General features: G+C 49.7%; 1 protein-coding gene, 1 long non-coding RNA gene and 1 other non-coding gene across 3 annotated transcripts; 2 read left to right on the plus strand and 1 right to left on the minus strand.

The window, feature by feature from the left end:
* The first annotated feature begins 1,596 nt into the window (after nucleotides 1-1,596).
* LOC142415266 (uncharacterized) lies at nucleotides 1,597-7,941 on the plus strand. The gene is made up of 3 exons (XR_012777341.1): nucleotides 1,597-1,880; nucleotides 2,788-2,949; nucleotides 6,954-7,941. It is a non-coding gene; the product is annotated as an uncharacterized LOC142415266 (long non-coding RNA).
* Nucleotides 7,942-9,478: 1,537 nt separating this feature from the next.
* LOC142414992 (uncharacterized) lies at nucleotides 9,479-12,960 on the plus strand. Its single transcript, XM_075512885.1, has 5 exons — nucleotides 9,479-9,938; nucleotides 10,394-10,626; nucleotides 11,403-11,541; nucleotides 11,964-12,104; nucleotides 12,696-12,960. The coding sequence occupies exons 1-3, from the start codon at nucleotides 9,479-9,481 to the stop codon at nucleotides 11,457-11,459; spliced, it is 750 nt and encodes a 249-aa protein (XP_075369000.1). The 3' UTR covers nucleotides 11,460-11,541; nucleotides 11,964-12,104; nucleotides 12,696-12,960.
* A 7,023-nt stretch (nucleotides 12,961-19,983) lies between these two features.
* On the minus strand, nucleotides 19,984-20,055 carry TRNAE-UUC (transfer RNA glutamic acid (anticodon UUC)). The gene has a single exon. It is a non-coding gene; the product is annotated as a tRNA-Glu (tRNA).
* Nucleotides 20,056-20,068: the final 13 nt, after the last annotated feature.

A 20,068-nucleotide genomic window follows, 5' to 3' on the forward strand; every position in this document is an offset into this window, starting at 1 on the left:
TCAACTCCCTCGGTCCTTGACATCCCCAAAGATAATACCAAGAGCCAGTTACAGGGCTGTCTCATGCTGACATGTGAGTACTGCTCTGAGAAATACCTGTTCATTTCCTATTGCCCAAGGAAACATTTGGTTCTCCTGAGGCATTGTAAGAGCTGACAAGAAAGGCTTTGCTTTTATTTCTTATTTTTAAACATAACTCAGTATCCTGAGCCTTAGCTGTCTTCGTCTCACTTCAGTCCAGGAGTGCACAGATCATGTTTATTCTTTTCAGCTCTTGGCAGCACCAGCACTCGTCTAAAGTAGCTGTCCCCCCTTAACTAACCTGGAGTCAAGCACGGAAGAAAATCTGTGCAGTACTCAAATTGAGGAGAGGGATAACAAGGACAGGAGGTAAGCAGCAGACTTCCGACAGCGAGGTGGCACTTGGGCAGCATGAGCACGGCCCAGCTAAGGGCTGGGAGAGAGGAGATCTTCTCCATCCTGTTATCTGCAAGCAGCAGGGATGCTGCGAGGTAGGGAAGCTAACACTGCAGCCGTAAGATAGACTGCAGGCATAAGATGGGCCAATTTTGGAGCTGCTGCATTTAATTGGACTATGCAGAAGGCTCCCTGTAGACTTTCATTGTTCTTGCACTTCTAACAAGAGTAACTGTGGTCTAAACGTGGAAAGGAGGATGGGGGGAGAAGAGGGGTGATACCGGATTGCTGCTGTACCCCCTGGCTGGTCAGTGCTCTACGTCTGCCCCCATTTCAAGGCAATAACAAGGGGATGTTACTTTAACTACACATTTTGTTTAAGGCTTTACTGGTTTTGAGGCATCGACGGATAATGATAGTGGAGAGAAAAAAGGCACCTTTTCTCGGTCACAAGGTAGGTAGGAGACGTCCTGTCTTCCTCTCCATCTGCTCAGGAACAAGGTCATGAGTTAGGCAGGAGGCTGGACTGAAGAAGGTCAAACCTTTGATTCTCTCCTTGGCTCATGGTCTGTTGAGGTGGTTTACACCCAACCCTGTTAAACTGCCTGAGATACAGTCCTTAAGGTTAGGGTGTATCTGCTGGGGCCTCTCTTCAACAGGTTCCAGATGGCCCTTGTTTGAGGAACCATTAATAAATGAAAGTAGCTGTCTTTCCATCCTGGAAACTCTTTCTTCCCTCAGTATCTCCTGGGTCATCTATGGGGTGTGCTGTTCCAAGCCCAGATTCCCATTTCAATGTAATTAGATTGTCGTCCCTATCTCTGTCTTAATTAAATAAGAAGCCAAGCATGGGCAGATAGGAGACTTAACACTGCTGGGCTGTCAGCTTTGGAGAGGAGATCCAGGCAATTTGTTTTAACGGGACAGTTTATTACCAGCTTTTCTTCCCCTTAGACAGATGACTGCTTATTTCCTCCTTCCTGTTAATGACAACAACAAAAATTGTGAATGAACAACTGTTTCCTGCAATTTGTTTAAAAATATACTTTTGGCCACAGCTAGCGTAGGCAGCAGTTGGCTTATTGGACTAGTCCCAGGGGTGGTGTCCCTCTGAAGCAGGTGTCTTGCTGCTTGAGAAGGAGTTTGGGCATTGGGTAACGTAATGACTCCCCCCTTTTCTTTTTTAATAGCTGAGTCTTAGAGAACAGGGAAGCTTCTGCCTTTCACTGGGTCCAGTTCCTGCTGTCTCATTGCCCTGCTCTTCCCTCCCTTCCATCCTCCCAAATTGCCTCTAGATGATGCCTCCTGCTTCCCCTTCTGCCAGCTGGGAGAGCGAGGCGGTGAGAGCCGCTAGACTCGGGTGTGCTCTGGAGCTTCCCAACATTTCCCGCTCCTCCAAGACCATGCGGATACCCGCACCGGCAACGCTGAGGCTCTGCATCCCGCCTGGCCTGTGATACAGGGTACGTCTCACCGGGCTGAAACCCTGCGTAGTGCGAGCTCAGACCGCTCGGGGACCAGCGGGGGCCCGAGGCCAGGCGGCTTGGGGGTTTGACCGGCATCATGCAGCATGCGAGGGGTGCCCAGAGCGCAACGGCGAGTGGGACGGTGGATCAGGACCAGTGTGGATTAGCACCTGGGTGACATGGATAGCTGGCAGAGCTGCGGGTCTGGAGACAAGTGCGCTGGCAGAGAATAACGCAATAATGAAGGTTTAGCACAAGGACAAAAGAAGGGACTTCAACAGCAGAGAAAATTTCTTGCCTTTAGAGATGGGGGATGGTTAGACAGGGAGAAATGTGTGGAGGAGGAAAAAGTACAAAAAAGCCAAAAAGCTCTAGAACAGGGACAGGAGGGTGGAGTCTTTAAATAGACATTTGGAGCTAAGGAACATCATTACATACCTGTTCACTCTGCACCCAGGCACATTCCCAATGTGTCAGCCGCTACAGGGTCTGTTCAGTTTTGAGGCTGGGAAGCGCTCTAGACCATGTTTACACCCTGAACAGTTTGGATGTGAGACAATTTAAGACTCGGAGGCAGGGCTCTGGCCCAACTCTAACAACAATGCAAATGTAGCTGTGATTTAACTGGTGGCAGTGTAAGTTATGAAAGTGTTGAAAGGCTTTTGCCATACATGCAAATATATAACCGAGCTGTTGATGTTGAGATACTTTCTTTTTTTTTTTCCCTACAACCGATGAAATATTGATGAGTATTTCAGCACACGAAGAGACTATTAACTTTTGGCTTTAGCCAACTTAGCTAAGAATTTGAGGGCTGCGGCAGCTCCGTAAAGAATTCTCTGCCATTAGTTCACTCCTCCTCACATGAACCATACCCCAAACTCATTTCTCTCTCTGGTCGCAGCTGCAGCATTTTGGCACAGGGAAAGGGCACCCACTGCTGCTGAAGAACTCGGTGCTTTACGGATGAAAACCAAACATCTTGAATTCCACCTGGAGCCTGCTGGCAGCAAATGCGGGGCCCAGAGCAGTTATCTGGTGTTTTCTCCTGGTGACACGTGACTTGGTAAGCAGGATCTCACATTACCTTTTGCTCCCCAGTAGTTTCCAGGTGCGATCCCACAAAGAAATGCATTGTAGAAATCTAATCTTGAGGTGACAAAAACAGATGGTTGCAACAAGATTCCTGCATAGGCAGGGGGTCCTACCACAGGTCTGCAGGATACCTGCAGCTTGTGAAGCCTTTCGTAGTTGCTCCAGAAAGAGTTTTTGGGTGTGTGTTATATTGCGTTGCAGGTGGGTTTTGCTACGTGGCTTCCATCCTGCTGTCCCACCCAAGCAGCCTGTCTTGAACAGAAGTCTGGGCTAGTGCCCTGCACTTAGGTGTGTATATTTAGTAATTACAATTAATAATTTTGTAAAAACGTGCCTGCTTTTCCCAACTTCCAAATGGCTCAGCATGCTTGTACTTCTTGTTTTCTCACGATGAGCTGTCTACAAAAGCTGTATCTTAAATTTCGTTCCAGACCTTTAACAACCTGAGCTTAGTGAGAGAAACAACCTGCCAGAGGAAGCAATTAGCTTAAATTTACCTGAAACCAAAATCTTACCCAGTGACATGAATGAATCCCAAGTGGTTCATGCCTGGGAAGGAGTTTCAGCAAGTGGAGATCGAGTTGCTTTTCAGCTTGGATGCTCTCAGGCTTTATATCCCTTGTCAGATGCCAGCTGTCACCCTGTTTTCCTCAAGAAAGGCTCCACCAACCTAAACTTGCCCCAAGGTCCTCCCTGCATTAAGAACAGGGTACAGAACTGGATTTGTCCGACAGAACAGACATTTTGGGTGACGCTTTGGATTATCCTTTGGTAACTTTACGATGCTGAAAGCTTGACTTGTTTACTGGCCTGGGCCTGATGATCAGTGATAGACCGGGGGTTCCCGGGGATCCTGCCCAGCAAATAAACAAGACTAGCTTTGCACCAGTCAAGAGGGAGTCCATCTGCACGACCTGACAAGCGTTCTGTGCGTCAGGATTTGATTTAGCTGATGGGCCAGATAGCGAGATGCAAGTCCTGAGCGACTGGGGCTTTCCTTTGGAGTCTGTTTAACCACGTGTTTGTGTGGAGGCAGAGATTACATAAATGAGTGGGAGATGGGGTAGTGTTATTTATGTTACAGGCTCATCCTGTATGTGTGAAGTGCAAATAGTGCGATTTAGAAACCGGGTGCTGTTGGTGTATATGCTGCAGCACGCCGAAAGCTGAGCGAGCCGGCTGGCTGGCAGGGTTTGTCACCGGTCCTGAATGTCATGTGACGCTTCAGTTCCAGACAGCAGACCAGGGCCGGCCGGGATTCACCAAAGGATGGAAGAAGACAGACAATAGTGCTAGGAAAGCCAATACTTAAAATCCAAATCCGATTCTGGAAAATACTTCCTACCTTTATGATGAGCCCGGGATTTGAAAACTGCCGCACCTTGAAGCGTGCAGATCGCAAACCTGAACTGATTGTGCGTGCTGCCACGGTGTGCGAAGGAGTACCGCTGCTGTGTGTCCCTCCTGCCTGTTTTAATACTACCACCCTAGAAACCTGTTTACAACCAAATAATCTGTGCAGAAATGGCACGGGTTTGGTTAATAACGCTTGGCAAACAGGACGGCCTGGGTATCAACGTCACGGTCTGATCTCTAGGCAACAGCTTCTCCTCCGCCTCGTACTGTTGCTCTTTCTGAAATGGGAGGGATAAAGAGTACTAATAAGAACCCAGGCAGGCTGTAAAGACAGCACACCGCTTGGGAAGAGGGTGCTGCTGTATCTTCACTAATAAATCAGGATCGTTATCACAGCAGGGGAGAGAAAGAGAACCCAGAGCAAAGGCATCTGGTGTGAATTATGTCTCTGAGCCTGCTGGAGCTCTCTGTCTTCCCGAAGCACTTGCTTCAGCTAAGCCGTGCAGCCTGCCAGCAGCCATTAATCCCATCCTCTCCTGCCGGAAAACTGATACTGGGCCGAGGCAAATATTTCTTGTGTCTGACAGTTTGGCTTTTTTTTTTTTTTTCTTTTTAATACTTGCCGTAATGAGCAAGAGCCCAGAAGTGCTCGGAGTGCTTTCTGCGGGGTCTACGGACGTGCGTGTCAACGCAAGGAAATACAAAAGCCAGAGCAGCTTTCTCTTTGTGCAAGTTCAGTCGCCCCTTTCGGCTCCAAATACATGTGCATATCTAAAGAGAGGAGTGCCAGCTGCTGAGCACAGGGGCTTAACCGCAGCGCTGTGTCTCTACAGAATCCATTTCCTACACAGTGCTTTTCCTTCAGGGGAATTTGGGGGGGACGTAGGGGGAATGCCATGGCAAAACTCCTGAATTCATTAGTTTCTGATTTCACCCAGACTTGTTAAGACACAAATGCCCCGAATGTGATTTTCTAAGAGTAATCCTGACTTATGCAACTAATCCTATTTGCTTTTTTTTTTTTTTTTGATGGGAGGGGAAACACCAAAGGGGCTTTTTAGCTTGAAAGCTTGCATGGACAAAGCTGTCTTCATACACTGGTACTGTGATGCACGGCCTGAAGACCTGTTTCAGGTGATGCGTGCTAACATAACACAGCATGTCAGAGAATATTTTACAGACATTTGCTCGGTATTTATGTCAGATTTTCCCAGGGTTTACCATGGTACAGTACTAGCGCTTACATGGGTAAGAACTTGTATTTTTCAGCCAGAAAAACCTTACGGATTCATCTGATAGCCTTTTGTTCCTCAGCAAAGGTGGTGGAGCTTGAACCCTCAATAACCAAGTCTGTATTTTTTAGAAATAATTGTGAATCACATGAATAGATTTGACCTACGTTTTCTATAAAATGACACAACTAATGCCAGCGAGCCCTTGTTGGGGGGTTTGTCTCAATGAGACCTAATGAGGTCATTAAGAAGCTGCATTGTATGGGCGGGTGTGGTGCCACTGCCCTCTAACAGAACAGACTATTTTATGTCCTGCGCGTTTTCAGCATCCTCACTCTTACCCCACTTCCCCCTGCTGCTAGTCTGGAACCAAAATCCTGGCTTCCTGGCAGCCATCACAAGGCTATTACTAAGGGGCTGGGTCTCCTCCAGTTGGTTGTTTGGAGGGAGCCTGGTAGCTTGGCATGGCAATGCAGAACGGGGGTAGATCTCAGCACTGCTTTTCTCCTCCGTGGAGCCTGGTTTAGACTAATCGTTTCCAAATGAACATACCCAGCAGCTGGGCAGGTTCTGAAGCTCTGGCTCTCAAGCTGCTCTGCCTTGCATGAAGCATGTTTTGATGACCGGGGGCGGGCTGAATGAATGAAATTCTCATCCCCAAAATGTTGATTTGCAGTGCCTCATGCCAGTGCTCTTGAGAAGCTAGGAAAGCTGTGTGCTGGATGTTTACCAAGTGCTGAATAATGCATAGTAGTGAATCACAGACAGATTTCCCTTTCTTCCTATTAGAATTATTGTAAGCAGTAATAAGATTGACCCAGAACAAAAATAACTCCAACGGACGATGGTACAGTGAGGTATTAGGGTACTCCCTATCTAATAACCAAAGCTTAAACACTGAATTTACTGTTTCCAAAAAGTTTTAACTGCAATGCATGGCAGCAAGTGGTGTACTAAGACCTTTCCTTTAAGGAAAACAAAAAAGAAAAAGAAGGTGGTAAAAATGGATGCTTAAATGTTATAGTGGCTCATTTAAATTAAATGCAAAGTTTATCTGTTTGCTATAGAGCTGGAACCGATAACAAATGGTGACAGGTAACATGAGAGGATGGGTGAAGAGGTTTTTCTGAGTAATACCTAATGACCTGGATAAAATAATGGAGCAGAAATGCAGTTTAGGGGACCCTGGATATGACCAGAAACTCCTCCAGAAGGAGGTGTCCCTGCCTGGGTAACAATCCTGAGCTACCTGGATAACAATAATTTCTTATTTCTCTCTCCTTAGGCTAGCACAGAGGAATAAAGAAGCCATTCCAACCACGTGGATATTGTTAACTGTTCCTGGCTTAGCTTTGCTTTCACTGTTCCTGTTTTGTTTTGTTACCAGATTGCGTGTGTGAAAAGGAAAAGAGACAATATTTGTAAGTTCAAGAGAAGACAAAAAGGTAAACTGACTGAAGTACTAAAATCAAATGCATCCAACTTACAGCTGCCTCTGTCTCTCCAAACAAGAGAAACCCCGTCTCTTGTGGTGAGGAGGGGTGTTGTTATTCAGACTGCTAGTACTGGTGATCGGGGTACCAGATCACCAGTGTTCCTTTTCCTGGAACACCTTTCTCTTCTGCTGTTCTGCTCCCTCCAGTTTCTGCCTCCAGTATTAATAATATCAGGCTGTCAGTCGTTCCAGAGGTTTCCTTGAAGTCAGCGGGTTCCAGTATTATTTGTACTCTCGGGGCAAAGGACTGTCACAACTGAGGTGTTATGTGGTTGTTCTGCTCTGGGTTTTGCTCTCATGAGTTACTGCTTACCCAGCTACACTTGGGGTGTGCAACAATGTGGTAGCACACAATAATACCGCAGTCTGCAGTGCTCATAGCACAACAGTTGGACAAAAACAGTCCTACAACACCCGATGCATTACTGAAAGATGGTTGTTTTCATTAAAAATCCCTAACTGCCACTTTTGATATGTTGCTGTTACGCACCTGAGTCCAGTTCTGAGCAGCTGTGCGGAACAGCAAGCTCCTTCTTGTAGAGCAGGGTTTTCACCTTCAAAGCGTCTTCCTTTCTGTGAAGCTGCTGCCTGTGCTTTTCCCTGACTTAGAAAAACGCTTCTCAGATCAACCGACTTCCTCGCAAAGACTGATAGCTGCTGCTGTTTTCCCCAAGACAGGAACGCTGTAGTTGCACATTTTTGCCATTTACTCGTCATGGCCTCAGTAACAAAAAATCTCTTTGTCATCAACTTGGCGTATGAGTACGTACTGTATACGCACAGCACTTTGCAATGCCTATAAGTGAGGGACCTCTGGCTTCCACTGAGTGTAATTTTCTGCTCTTCCAAGGCAAGGCAAGGATGCAGGTGCCGTCCTCCCGGTCCCCGTGCTGAAAAGCTACACCTGGGGGATACAGTCTGCTCAAGTACGGCGTGCTAGGGAAGGCGTTTGTAGATTTAAGTGACTTGCCTGAGCTTCTCCTAGATCTCAAAAATACTATATTTTGTAGGTACATAAAGTTATTTCTCTAGATATGTGTCTGATTTTCTCTGTTACACACAGAGATGCTGGTGACCTGTTAACTGCTGTAGACAATAATAAGAGGAAGGACATTTATCTTTAGTGAGAGAAACGGGATTTCTCTCGTTTGGAGGTGGAGGCAGCTTTGAGTTAGATCTGTGTCTTGCTGCTTCTCCCTTCGCTCGTTTACAAGTTGCTGTTTGACTTCAGCCACAGTACTTCATCTGAAAAGGCTTCTTATATACACGCTTATCCCACCGTTCTCTCAATCTTTCACTGCCTAGAAGAGGGACAGCACTCTATCTTCCCTCTGTTTCCACCCTATTGCTTTTTGATACCTCACAGATTCCTTCTGTACTCGGACGCTTGCCTCAAGGAAGAACGACTAAAATGAACCCAACTGTACCGCTGGGTCAGGCAGCTTCTCTCCGAGCTGTCCTTCTTTGGAGGATTACCCTGCAAAACCAGCCGGCAGGAGTGCTGAGGCCGGCTATCGTGTCGGGAGAGCGCGTTTCCAAACTTTTACTGGGATTGACGGAGCCATTTCACCTTACCCAGAGCCACATCACTCTCTTACTGAAGCCTGGTTTCCTTTACATTAGTTCTTGGGACTTTTTATTCTTCAATTTTTTGTGGGCTTTTTTAACTTTACATATGCTCCACGGTGTGCTGTGCTACAGGTAGACACCTCTAGTCCCTTCTGCTTTTACATCAGTCTTGGTAATTAAAGGTGGTTGTTAACAGCACCTGCTCTCCCGTGGGCTGCAGTAACGCATTTCCCTGTCCCTGAGGCCATGCCCAAAAGCCAGGTCGTTCCTCGCAGCAGGGCTGGGGCTCCCCGCAGCCCTCAGCATCCTCTTTGGCTTTTCCTGATGCTTTTCTTTTTTCAGGCTATCCCTCAGCCCGAAATGTTACCTTCCTGGGCTGCACAGGGTGCTGGTGTGCTGGACCCCCCCAGAATCGCAGCGCCTACGGCCAGTGGTTGCCACCCCTGCCTCCCCTCGTCCTTCTTCATCAAAAGATGCTGAAAAACTCCCTTTTCTGTAACGGAGGGAGGCAGATCTCATAACGTACTTCTCAAGCACCTTTCAGAAATTAACCTGTCACCGACAGCCTCAGGCTGTTACCATTACCGGGTGCTTCGCCAGCGCAGTGGAGGTGAGGGGGCAGCTGAGGGCAGCCTGGGGGACAGATGAGGGGGGCCTGGGGAGGCTGTGGGGAGGCCGAGCTTGCTGCTGGGGGCACGGTTCGGAGGTCGCCGGGGCCCTTGGAGCGGGGCCTGCGGTTGGTCTGGGGCCCGGGGGAAGGGGCCAGGCCGGCGGGCTCCGGCTCCGGCTCCGGCTCCGGGCCCACGGGCCTCGGCGCGACGAGCGCCCGTGCCGCGCCCCGACGGCGCATGCGTGAGGATGGGCTGCGGGGCGGGGGAGAGGCCGGCAGGGGGCGGCAGGGCGCTGCGCGGCTCACGCATGCGCCGTGCGTGCCCCGTCGTTGCGGCCACGCTCCGGTGTCCCCGGGCCCTCTCACACACGGCACCGAGCCCGGCGAGGCCCCACAGGCCGCCTCAGAGACACTGCGGGGCGCCCGCGGCACCGGGCCCGCGGGCACCGGGCGCGGCGCAGCGCTGCCCGGCCCCGGGGATCCCGGAAATAGCGCGGGCCGCGTCTGGCGGCAGTGCGCAGGCGCGAAGACAGAAGCGGCCAATCGCGGCCGCTGTGCTGCCACGCGCGACCGGGTCAGGCATGCGCCCTGCAGTCGGCGGCGTGCTGGTGACGTCGCCACCGGAAGCGCTGCGCTGCGACTTCCGGCTGGAGACTGGTCCGCCGGGCAGCGCTGCCGCGGGCCGGGCCGGGCCGGGGGTGAGCGGGCGGGAGGCGCCGGGGAGGGCCCGGGGCCGGCGGGGGCCCGTGGGCAGCTCTAGCGGCGGGAGCCGCCAAGCACCGGCCTTCGGGGTGGTCGAGTGCCGGCCCGAGGGGCGGCTCGGCCTGGCAGGCGGCTGGAGCCGGCCCCGCGTCGCCGCGGCCGGCGGCAGCGCTGGGCCAGGCCGGGGCTCTGTGGGGCAGCGAGGGGCGGGACGTGCCCGCGCCTGGAGCTGGGGACGGTCGGCGAGGCCCTGCGGCGCCGCGCGGGAGAGCCGGGGGGGGCTGGGATCCGGGGCGGGGGAACGCCCCGGGTATTTCCCCCTCTGGAGCAGCGCGGAGCCGTGTTCTACGTCGGAGCGCTGGCAGGGGGCGTAGGCAGCTTCTGAGCCGTGCCTGAGGTCAGGGCGACGCTCGCTCTTTTTGTCTCATCCTAACGGTCAGTTTTTCCCCAGAGCTTTCCCCCGACGGGCCGCTCCGAGGAAATCCCACTGACGGGAACCGGCTGGGTGAGCACCTCTCCGCGCCGAGCGCCAGAGTCCAGTCCTGGCTGCAACGGCTGCGTTACAACGGGCGGCGGGGCTCGCCGGGGGATCGGCTTCGTGCGACTGCCCTGGGCGCGGAGACGAGCCGCGGGATGGATCTTCCCCTGGCGCGTCCCAGTGTCGCGTCCGGCTCGTCCCCGCAGGTGCGTGTCTTCCCGTCGCTGTGGGTCCCTACGGTGCCTTGCCCCCAGGAGGGTGCGGGTGTTTACATGGCGTCGTCTCCTGCTGGCAGCAGCATATAAATGGCGTCATCTCTGACCGGTAGCGGCCTTTACACGGCATCGTCTGCTGCTGACGGCGGCCTTTAAATGGCGGCGTCTCTGACTGGTAGCGGCCTTTACACGGCATCATCTCCTGCTGGTGGCGGCCTTTATACGGCGTCCCCCCAGCTGGCAGTGGTGTTTAAATGGCGTCGTCTTCATCTGGCAGCAGTTCTTAGTGCGTTCGTAGAAAATACCGAACTAATCAGTTTGGCAGGGCGTTAACTTTGCCCTCCAGGCTGACGGTGATCAACCCCGAGTCCAGCTATAAATTGACCCTAACGGTGGTGATTTCCGTAACGAGCTGAAAGCAGCCGTGCACTCGCTCCAAGGGACAGAATTCAGGTGCAGATAAGCTACGCTGGCATGCTGTTGTTGAAAGCTTTCAGGACCTTTCCAAAGTATTTTGCTTCTCCTTTTTGGTCCATGTGGCAAATCCCTTTGAGATTGTTAAACTTCAGTGTTATAATTTCTTTCCAATTTAACGAGCACCGTCTGTTATCAGCCTCTCATGACTGCACACGGTCACAGAACTACAAGTATCCGGAGACATGCACTTCAAAACGTGGTGGGGGAGAGGTCGATGAAACTCTGTGAGATTCTCTCGAATCTGTTTATCTCAAATTTTGTATTTTTTTGCTTTATTTGCTTTCTCGTAGGGTGTCTGTCACCTGCTAAATAAAGAAGATGGAACAGCCTATCCGCAGCAAACCTGACAAGTACACTAGACCTCCGCTACCTCACGAGCGTTCGATTGAAGATGCGCATTCAGATGTCTCTTCCCACGCACAGAACGCGGTATTTAATTGGTACCCGGCTCCTTTGTGTGTAGGGAAGCCCTCGTACAGCTGCCAATCTCTGCCACGGGTTGTTAGCGGGAATGCCGTATCTCAGCTCCCAGCTGCAAAACGGGCTCCTCTATGTCCGCTTCCAGAGTGACGAGCTGCTTTATCACGCTGCGCTGATGCTTTGACGTTAGCTCGGAGCAGGCCTGCTGGCACCACAGCCCCTGGTTCAACGCCAGTAACTCGTAGGCCAAGGCAGTTGTGCGGTACTTTCCGTTGATCTGCGTTGCAGCCTATAGCATCAGGCTTCTGGAAAAATAGATGTATAGAATTCTGTATCTGTGCACTTCACGGGCAGTAAATCAAGAAGGATGGCTGAATTCCAAATGGCTTTTCTTCATATTTGTGTATTTTTTTTCCTCTCTCTCGTTCCAGACTCACCCCCTGGAGGAAGGTGTTACCGCAGTGTACTGTATTTCACGAGCGGTGATATATTCAGTAAGAACATAAGGATTCACGCTGTGGAAATGGGCTTTGCAATCAACGTGCCCGTGAGCCACCCCCTGGGCGTGACGGGTTAGTTCATGCCTTTGCACAGGGTTATTTTTTTCTAGTTAAATCCTCTGTGCGATCCTCTTCTTAAATTGCTCTCCCAATGTATTGGAAATGCTTCTGGTAATGCTGCAGTTGACTGAAGTGTTTCCTTGTCTCCCGGCTGACACTGGGTGCCGCTGTAGCAAGGAGAGGCAGCTTGTTTACCTACAGGCAGCACTGGCACAGAGGAATCGCCTCTTCAGCCCACCTCACCTACTGCGGAGAGTTTTACTGTTAACCGACACATTGGATCTTTTTAAAGACGGGGTGCTAGGCGCAGTGCGCTGCCTTCCCATTCTTTTAAACGAGATTTATCGATGTCCTTCAGTTAGGTTGGGGGCAGGAGGGGGGGCTGTCTCTCTGTTTCTCTTGTTTTAAAATTGCATATAGCTCTAAAGGTAATTAGGTGTCTTACTTCCTTTGGCGTGGATAGGTATTAGTACATAAATCGCTTTGTGCCTGTATGAAAAGGTCCGTGGTTTCTGTGCAAATCCATTCTACTTAGAGCACTTTGTCTTAATCTTGGCAGCTCAGGGTGGTACCAAACTTCTACCTTTTAAATCTCACCTACAGTGTCCTTGCAGGCGACGCTGGGAAGGCCCTTCCAGAAGGATGTGGAGACAACTCCTTTCGCTACGCCCACTGAAGTACCTGCAGCCAAAGGACGAGAGCGAATACCTGCTCGCCTGCTGTCACCTAGCGACACTCGCAAAGTCTGCTACGAACAGCCAGGCTTGAGCACAAGCGTATATGCATTCCTTAAACATTGCAAGAAGTGTTTTGAAGCCAGCCCGTGGCACCAGGGTAGCACGTGAAAACTAAATCTCGTATTACCTCATTTTGCTGTCTTTCTCTTACATAAAAGCATTTAAAGCAGATGAAAACATTTAGTGTGCTAAGAAGAATCTGTGGTGAAGGCAGTGCAGTAGTCAGCCCCCTTGGAAGAAAGTATCTTGTCGCTTGCTTGAGTGCTTAGTACAAGTTTTATCAGACGACAGCTGGGGAGCAGGGAGTTCCCACTCTTAGACAACATGTTTTGTCTTACTGAAGTTTTGGTAGCTCAGTTTGAAGAAGGTGGGTACTGATCAACAAGGACAATGCTGTGGAGTCGCTGTGTGATTTAAGTGCAGTAGCTGCAGTAGCGAAGCCAGCTACACAATACATAGGTGATGAAGCTATTTTAGTCGTCTTCTAAAGGTAACGGCACTTAGGCTGTGATCACAATTAGAAAAGTCGAGATATTTTTGGAACTGAGCAAGTCTTTCTAGCTTGTTTCCCGTACTACAGCAAAAGATGATCAGAGTACTGGTATCTTCAGGTTTTTGTCTCTGTGCAAACACCCCTTACTGCTTAATACAAAAACCGGGGTAGGCTGTCAAGGAAATAGCGTAGCTAGATCTCTTTTGGCGATGTACTGTGTGTAACAGTCAAAAGCAAGAGGTTGAAAGTCCAAAGAAGTGTGATTGCTTGTTCAGTGGTTGCAGACTGTCTCATGAAGTAGTGTTGTTATTGCTATACAGTCCCTGAGCTGTAATTTCTACGGCTTTAGAGCCTTTGGGATTGTTCAAGTGAAAATTTTGCCAATAAAGCTTCTAGCATTAACAACTCGAGTATACAGCGCACAGAATCTGTGTAGCAGGAGGCACTTTATAAATAACGATCGCTCAGATGAGGTGCTGGCAGTAAGTGAATGCTGGCAGTTAAACTTACTCAGTTCCAAAATTTGAGACAAGTTTCTCGCCTATAAGAATATCAGGGGATTAGAAGGATTTTATTGGAATAATCTGACTTTGTACATTTTTCTTTGAAAATGGGCTTTAAAAATAGGGGAGGTGTACAGAAGGAAGGGAGGTGGGGGAGAAAAAAACCATAATTTATTCTACTCCCCCTTCAAAAATGAACAGAGCAGCTATCTAGTAGCGGCAGCTTGTGATAGCGATTATGCAAAATAATGTATTATGACTTTGCACCAACCGCTAAATGGCACAGTACTTTTCAAAACCTAAGTTTGGCAAAGAGGCTTACTTGTATGCTGTTTCACAGCTAATCACACCTCTAATTTTTTCTGCTTAATTGGGACATCTAAGAGTTCAGCAAGAGAAATGAAGAGGTGAAATGCCTCTAGATTCCTGTGGCAAAGGTGGACCTTGGCATGTTGTTACGGAACGCAAAGTCATTATCATGGCTGCTACTGAAATATATTTTGCATGAATGTAAAATGAATATACCACAGGGTCAGACAAAACTACAGAGCTCTACAATTTCAGGTTCAAGGTCTGACAAGGATGTTGTACTAGATGTTTGAAATGAGCAAATATAAAAAGGAAGTGGGGTGGATGTTTTCTTGACATCTTTCCCAGTCTTAAAAGGAGACATGTAAAACCATTCTTCATGTCTGTGTTGGCTCTTAAAAGCCTTAAGTAATGGGGAAAAAAAAGGCTTAAAAAAGCTTAAAAGCCTGAAATCCTCGGGGCAATCACTTCCATTCCAACACCATTAAATAGTTAAGGGTCATTTTGCCAGAGTGAAAAATGTTGAAGTATTTTGACTGTACAATTTCTGCTTTTTAAATTAAACTAATAGTAATTTAGGTTACTTGCCTAAGGGAGAGGAATCTCCTAGCAGTCTACCAGCCTATTACTTACTGTGTATCGTTCAGGTTTGTAAAATAAATAACCCCACGCACCAGCACCTGCTGTGGCTGACCAGCTGGATAGCAGTTTTGCAGAGGATGTGCGGGTCCTGGTAGACACCAGCCACGGCCAGGAATGTGCCCTTGCAGCAAAGGCAGCCAGGAGGCCGCACTAAGAAGTGTCGCCAGCACGGCGATCAGCACTGGTGAGGTGCCCGGAGTGCTGTGTCCAGGTGTGGGCTCCCCAGTGTAAAAAAGACAGGGACAGACTGGTGAGAGTCCAGCGAAGGGCCACTAAGATACCATGTGGCTGGAGCATCTGTCGTACTAGTAGGGTCTGAGAGCTGGGACTGTTGAGCCTGGAGAAGAGAAAGCTCAGGGAGGAATCTCAATGTGTATAAATACCTGGTGTTCAGGCTAAAGATGGATCCGGACTCTGTTCAGAGTGGTGCCTGGTAAAACGAAAAGTAGCGGACACAAACTGAAATACTGAAATTGTCACTTGAACAAAAAAAAAAAAAAAAACACAGTGAGGGTGATCAAGCACTGCAACAGGATGCCCAGAAAGGTTGTGGAATATCCTTGGAGATACTCAAACCCAACTGGACGTGGCCTTGGACAACCTGCTCTGGGTGACCTTGTGGTGAGCAAGGTAGCTGGACTAGACAGTGTCCAGTCCCTTCCAGCCTCGACAATTCTGCAGTAAGCACAGGGTAGTTGGGTGTTGGCTGTCTTAGAAACTGGTCTTTTCAGCTGTCATTTGCCATCTGTGGAAAACATTTTCATCTCTGCGTGGACACTTTTTATCCAGCATCCAAGAAACTAGTCTTTGTTTACTGGCTAAACGTCCATTATATTGCGTGCACTGCATGTATGTGGAAGTCCCCCTTGATTATCAAGGGATTGTTTTCTGCCTGAACTGCCCTAGCTGCTACGTTCACTCATTTAGAAGCAGTGTGCATTTCTTCCCGATCTGCTAATGTCTTCCCTACAGAGTTCATTCAGCTGAAACTGGCTGCAACAACTGCTCTCTCTGTTGTAGCTCTGAAAACCATAAGGTCATATGCCTTTAGCGTACCGATGCAGATTGTCTTTCAGACAGTCAGTCAGCCCCGTCTTTGCACCCTTATACGTACTTTGTGGCTGCATATTCTTTTCTCCAGTTCTCTAGAACGGTTTTCTTTATTTACATATCTGTTTCCACCAAACCTGTTAGAGTAATGGCTTTGTAAGCAAGGTAGATAACAGCCTGTAGTTGCTGGGTGCTCCCAGGAGCCTTGTGTCCCTTGAGAAAGGCATTTCTCGAGCAGAAGGCAATCTGTTCTTTCATCTAAGAAAGCGACTGCTCACACTCATTCAATTGCTGTTACGGGGAACGTGCAATTACCCCATTCTTCGTAATGGAGTCTAGAAAGAACATTCTCATTGCACATGACGAAGTGGAGCTTCCATTTACAGACATTCTTGCCAGGAACCACCTTTCCTTTAGGTACAGAAGAAAGGAAACGCCTTCCCAGGTCAATACAGAACAGCGCTGTGAACGTACTTCTAAGGCTGGTGTGCTGTCACGAGGCACGCGAGAGCAGTAGATAGCCAAAGTGTTCCAGATATATCGGGGCAGGAGGAAGAGGAAGGACTGGCACTTCCCTAGAGAGTACAGAGACTCCTCCTGGGAGATTGTACGCTAAATATATACCCTGATACTGGGTTTGTCCTGGTAGGCTGAAATACTTTCTTTCTCTTAAGATACCTCACGCTCACCCCTTTGAGATGTTAACTGTTCTTGAGATGTTAAAAGAATTATCTTGAATCTGGGATTGGGTTGTTCCTTTTGCATTTGAACCATCCTTTTCAGCAGTCCTTTCTTCAGCTGGGGGAGCTTCTTCAGCCTGGCTACAGATTTCTGGTGCAAAAGGAAGAGTAGAGCTACAGTGTAGCGTTGCTGGAGGGCTTCAGGTAGATGTGCCTGCTTGGAGAAAATGGAAATTTCAGTACCTAGAGAGAAAAAACAACCTATTCTATGCCTCCCCTTTCTGATACTCTCAAGTATTCAGAGATCCGTTCCTGCATAAATTTTAAAGACAGGATTCAATTCTTGGCAAAGATCACAGGTTCTATTTTTGATGTAAGACAATTTTTTTTCCCTTCCTTTTTTTTTTATTAGGACATCAAGCCTTGATCTAAAAGTTTCAGCTCATGAGGGATAAGCTAGGTAATTTTTATCAATTATTTTCAAAAAAGCACCTGATTTAAATATATAGAATTCTCTAATGTAGGCTTTTAAACAGAGAGTTATTTAATCTAGCAGCAACAATCCTGCCCCTGAAGGTGTCTTAAGAGACTGCAACAGACTGCACCTCTTCTCTTGGTTAACCAGTCTTCTCCTGCTTAAGAGGTTCATCTGAGCTGCTGCAGGCTTTCTTCCCTCTCAGAACTTCAGACTGCTCTGCTAGGTGTCTCTTCCAGTCTGTTTTTAGTTCTCTGTATCCTGTTTGATGTATAGACACTGAATGAGACATTTGTTACGGGTGCTGCCCTGACTTACTTGAGGTAAATTCCTATTACCTTCATCTCCATTGCGAGGGGACTCTTCCTGCAGTGCTGAAGCTCTGGCCAAGCCGGTTTCTCTCTTGACTTCTAAACCCGCTCAGTATGGCGATATGCGGTGACCGCTCTCCTGTTGCGTGACCCACGCTCTGCCCCCAGATACGTTGTAGTGCCCTCAGATGCAGAGCTCCAAGTTTTGTTCAGCTTACAGAACCCAGAAGCCCAGCCTGATTGACTCATACATCTCTACCGTTCCTAGAGTCAGCTTGCCTCTTCGTCTGAAAACCTGACAGCTCTGATTCTAGAGCTCCTTTTAAATCACTTCAAAAGGCAACGAATATTTTGGACTCCAGAGCAGATCCCATTACTGATTATCTTCGGGACAGCAATTCTGTTGCTTCGCTTCTTAAGAAGTTACCAACTAGTTGATTTTAATTCAGTTCTTACAGAGCATCAGCGTGGCATGTGTTGCTATTTGATTAGCATGTGGAATAAGGCATGCATTACAGAAACGGCAAGCTTGACAAGGAAACTCAAATTGACTACAATTATGGGACTGTTCTTGGGTTTGTTAACAGTTAGGCCCTCTGTCAGCTTTTATGGGGTCACAGAGGGGTTTGGTACCTGGATCGTCCTCAGGCTACTCGACCTGTATTGACTTAAATCAAAATGAACACAGAACTGACCTTCGCTCTTATCCATCCTGAGCCTACAGAACAACCACATTGGTACTTGTTCTTATATAACAACTCAGATTGATCGTTAGTAATGCAGGCTACAGATTGGCACTCTTCATTTCTTGGTTCTGTATTTCTTAGCAAGGGGAAATACTGTCTGTGAATGTTCCCCATTCATAGACAGAGGTGCGTAATGCAGTGGTGCGTGACAAAATTTACTTGGTAGTGCCTGAAGTCTTTAGTTCTTTGTAGTTTAGACATTTAGCTGCTGTTTTCAGTGTTGCTTACTGCTTGTTATTGAAGGCAGAGAACTCCATCATCTATCTATAACCCTGTATGATCCTTGACTGTCATTTAAGTAGCATCAAAACACAACAGCAGGAACTTACCATGTTTACAGACATTCCCTGGGCAGCACCTGCCACCACCCCCACACATTCTCCACAATCCTCAAGAGGGGGCACAGAAACCCACTTCACCACGGGGCTTCAGGCAGGCTGTGCTGGGACACCCCCCAGACACCCACTGCTGGTGCCCAGTCATGACCCCCTGCCCTGTTCATCCCCTCGGGCTGCCACAGGTGACCTCCATCCATACACAGTCCCCAGTTCCTCTCTGACACCTGCCCAGCTGAGGGGTCTGGTGTCCCTCAGGCCACACGGGCCTCTGCGGCTCCTCCTGCAAGGCTGGCAGCAGCCCTCGGGCACGAACCCCTCCAACCCGAGAGCCTGCAGCAGCTGCTCCGGCAGTGCCGCCCGCCGAAACCCAGCTCTCCAACCGCACTATACAGCCACACGGGCGGCTGAGAGGTGCCGGGCAGGACCTAGGGCTCCCGGCCGAGCTCCGCCACAGCCACCAGAGAAGGAACCCGCCCCCCCCCCCGCTGCCTCCAGCCTCTCTGAGGTACAGCCCGCCGCCCGCCGCCCTTATATAGGGGTGCTCTGCGCGCATGCGCAGAGCGGTAGCTCACCGCGCGGCGGGCGCTCTCCCGCCTTCAGTCCCCCCACGAGCTGCTCGTGGGACGCGCCGCCCTGTCAGGGACCCCTGGCAGGCAGCGGTGCTGGCGAGGGGCTTCCTCGGGAGGAGAGGCAGCTCCGAGGCGCCGCGCCTCAAGCTCTTGCCGGGCTGGGATTTCCTTAAAGCCCAAATGTGCCAGGTGCCAAGGCTCGGGGTGGGGGGGTGTTAAAGTGAGGTGACGAGGCTCTGAGGGGGGGTACGTGAGGTGCCAAGGCTCTGGGGGCGGGTACGTGAGGTGACGAGGCTCTGGCTTTGTGGCAGCAGCAGCTTGGGGGCTGCCTGAAGACCTGCTGAAGCCAAGAGCGATGGCACCCCAGCACGCCGCAGAGGCGGCGGCGGGCCCCTCTGAGTCCTATAGCCTGGGGAGGAAGGCCCGGGTGGACCCCTGCTTCTCCACACGGGCGAGAGGGCTGCCCTGCCCTCGCTGGGTGAACTCTGGCGGTTTTTGGTGGTGAAGCCTCGGGGGTAGGTGTGCCGTTGCCCACCCTGTATGCCTTCTGTCAGAGCATATACACGTTAATGAAAACGTTGTTGGACATACCTGGCTTTGTTAAGGAATTTCCCTTCGTAAATGAGTAGCCCGACACACTCATATATATATATAATATATATGTATTTTTATGTATGTATATCTCTAGCAGATTTTCGCTGCTAGAGTTGCAGTACAATACTACTTGCCTTGGATAATAGTCAGGGCGGTTTTAAACACAAGCAGCAATTTTCTTGCTTTGCATTAGAGAACAACGCAATTAACTCCCTGTTATTTACTTAGCTACTCTGTCGTCCCATTTACTTGGGCATTTTAAACCGAGGCGGGAGGCAGGGTTTGCAGTGGCAGAACGCTTCCTACAGCTTCAGGACTCTCCTGGGGTCGAGAAATTTGGCGGCAGAGGTGCAGGAACGCGGGCCGAAGGAGCCGGGGGGGGCTCTGCGGGAAAAAGGGGGGCACCGGCGCTTGCCCTGCCCCGGAAAGTAAAAAATGCGATGCTTCCCATACCGGGAGTCGAACCCGGGCCGCCTGGGTGAAAACCAGGAATCCTAACCGCTAGACCATATGGGAGGCGCTGGGTGCT

This window comes from Mycteria americana, chromosome 10 (assembly GCF_035582795.1).
Source record: "Mycteria americana isolate JAX WOST 10 ecotype Jacksonville Zoo and Gardens chromosome 10, USCA_MyAme_1.0, whole genome shotgun sequence".
Classification (NCBI taxonomy): Eukaryota; Metazoa; Chordata; class Aves; order Ciconiiformes; family Ciconiidae; genus Mycteria; species Mycteria americana.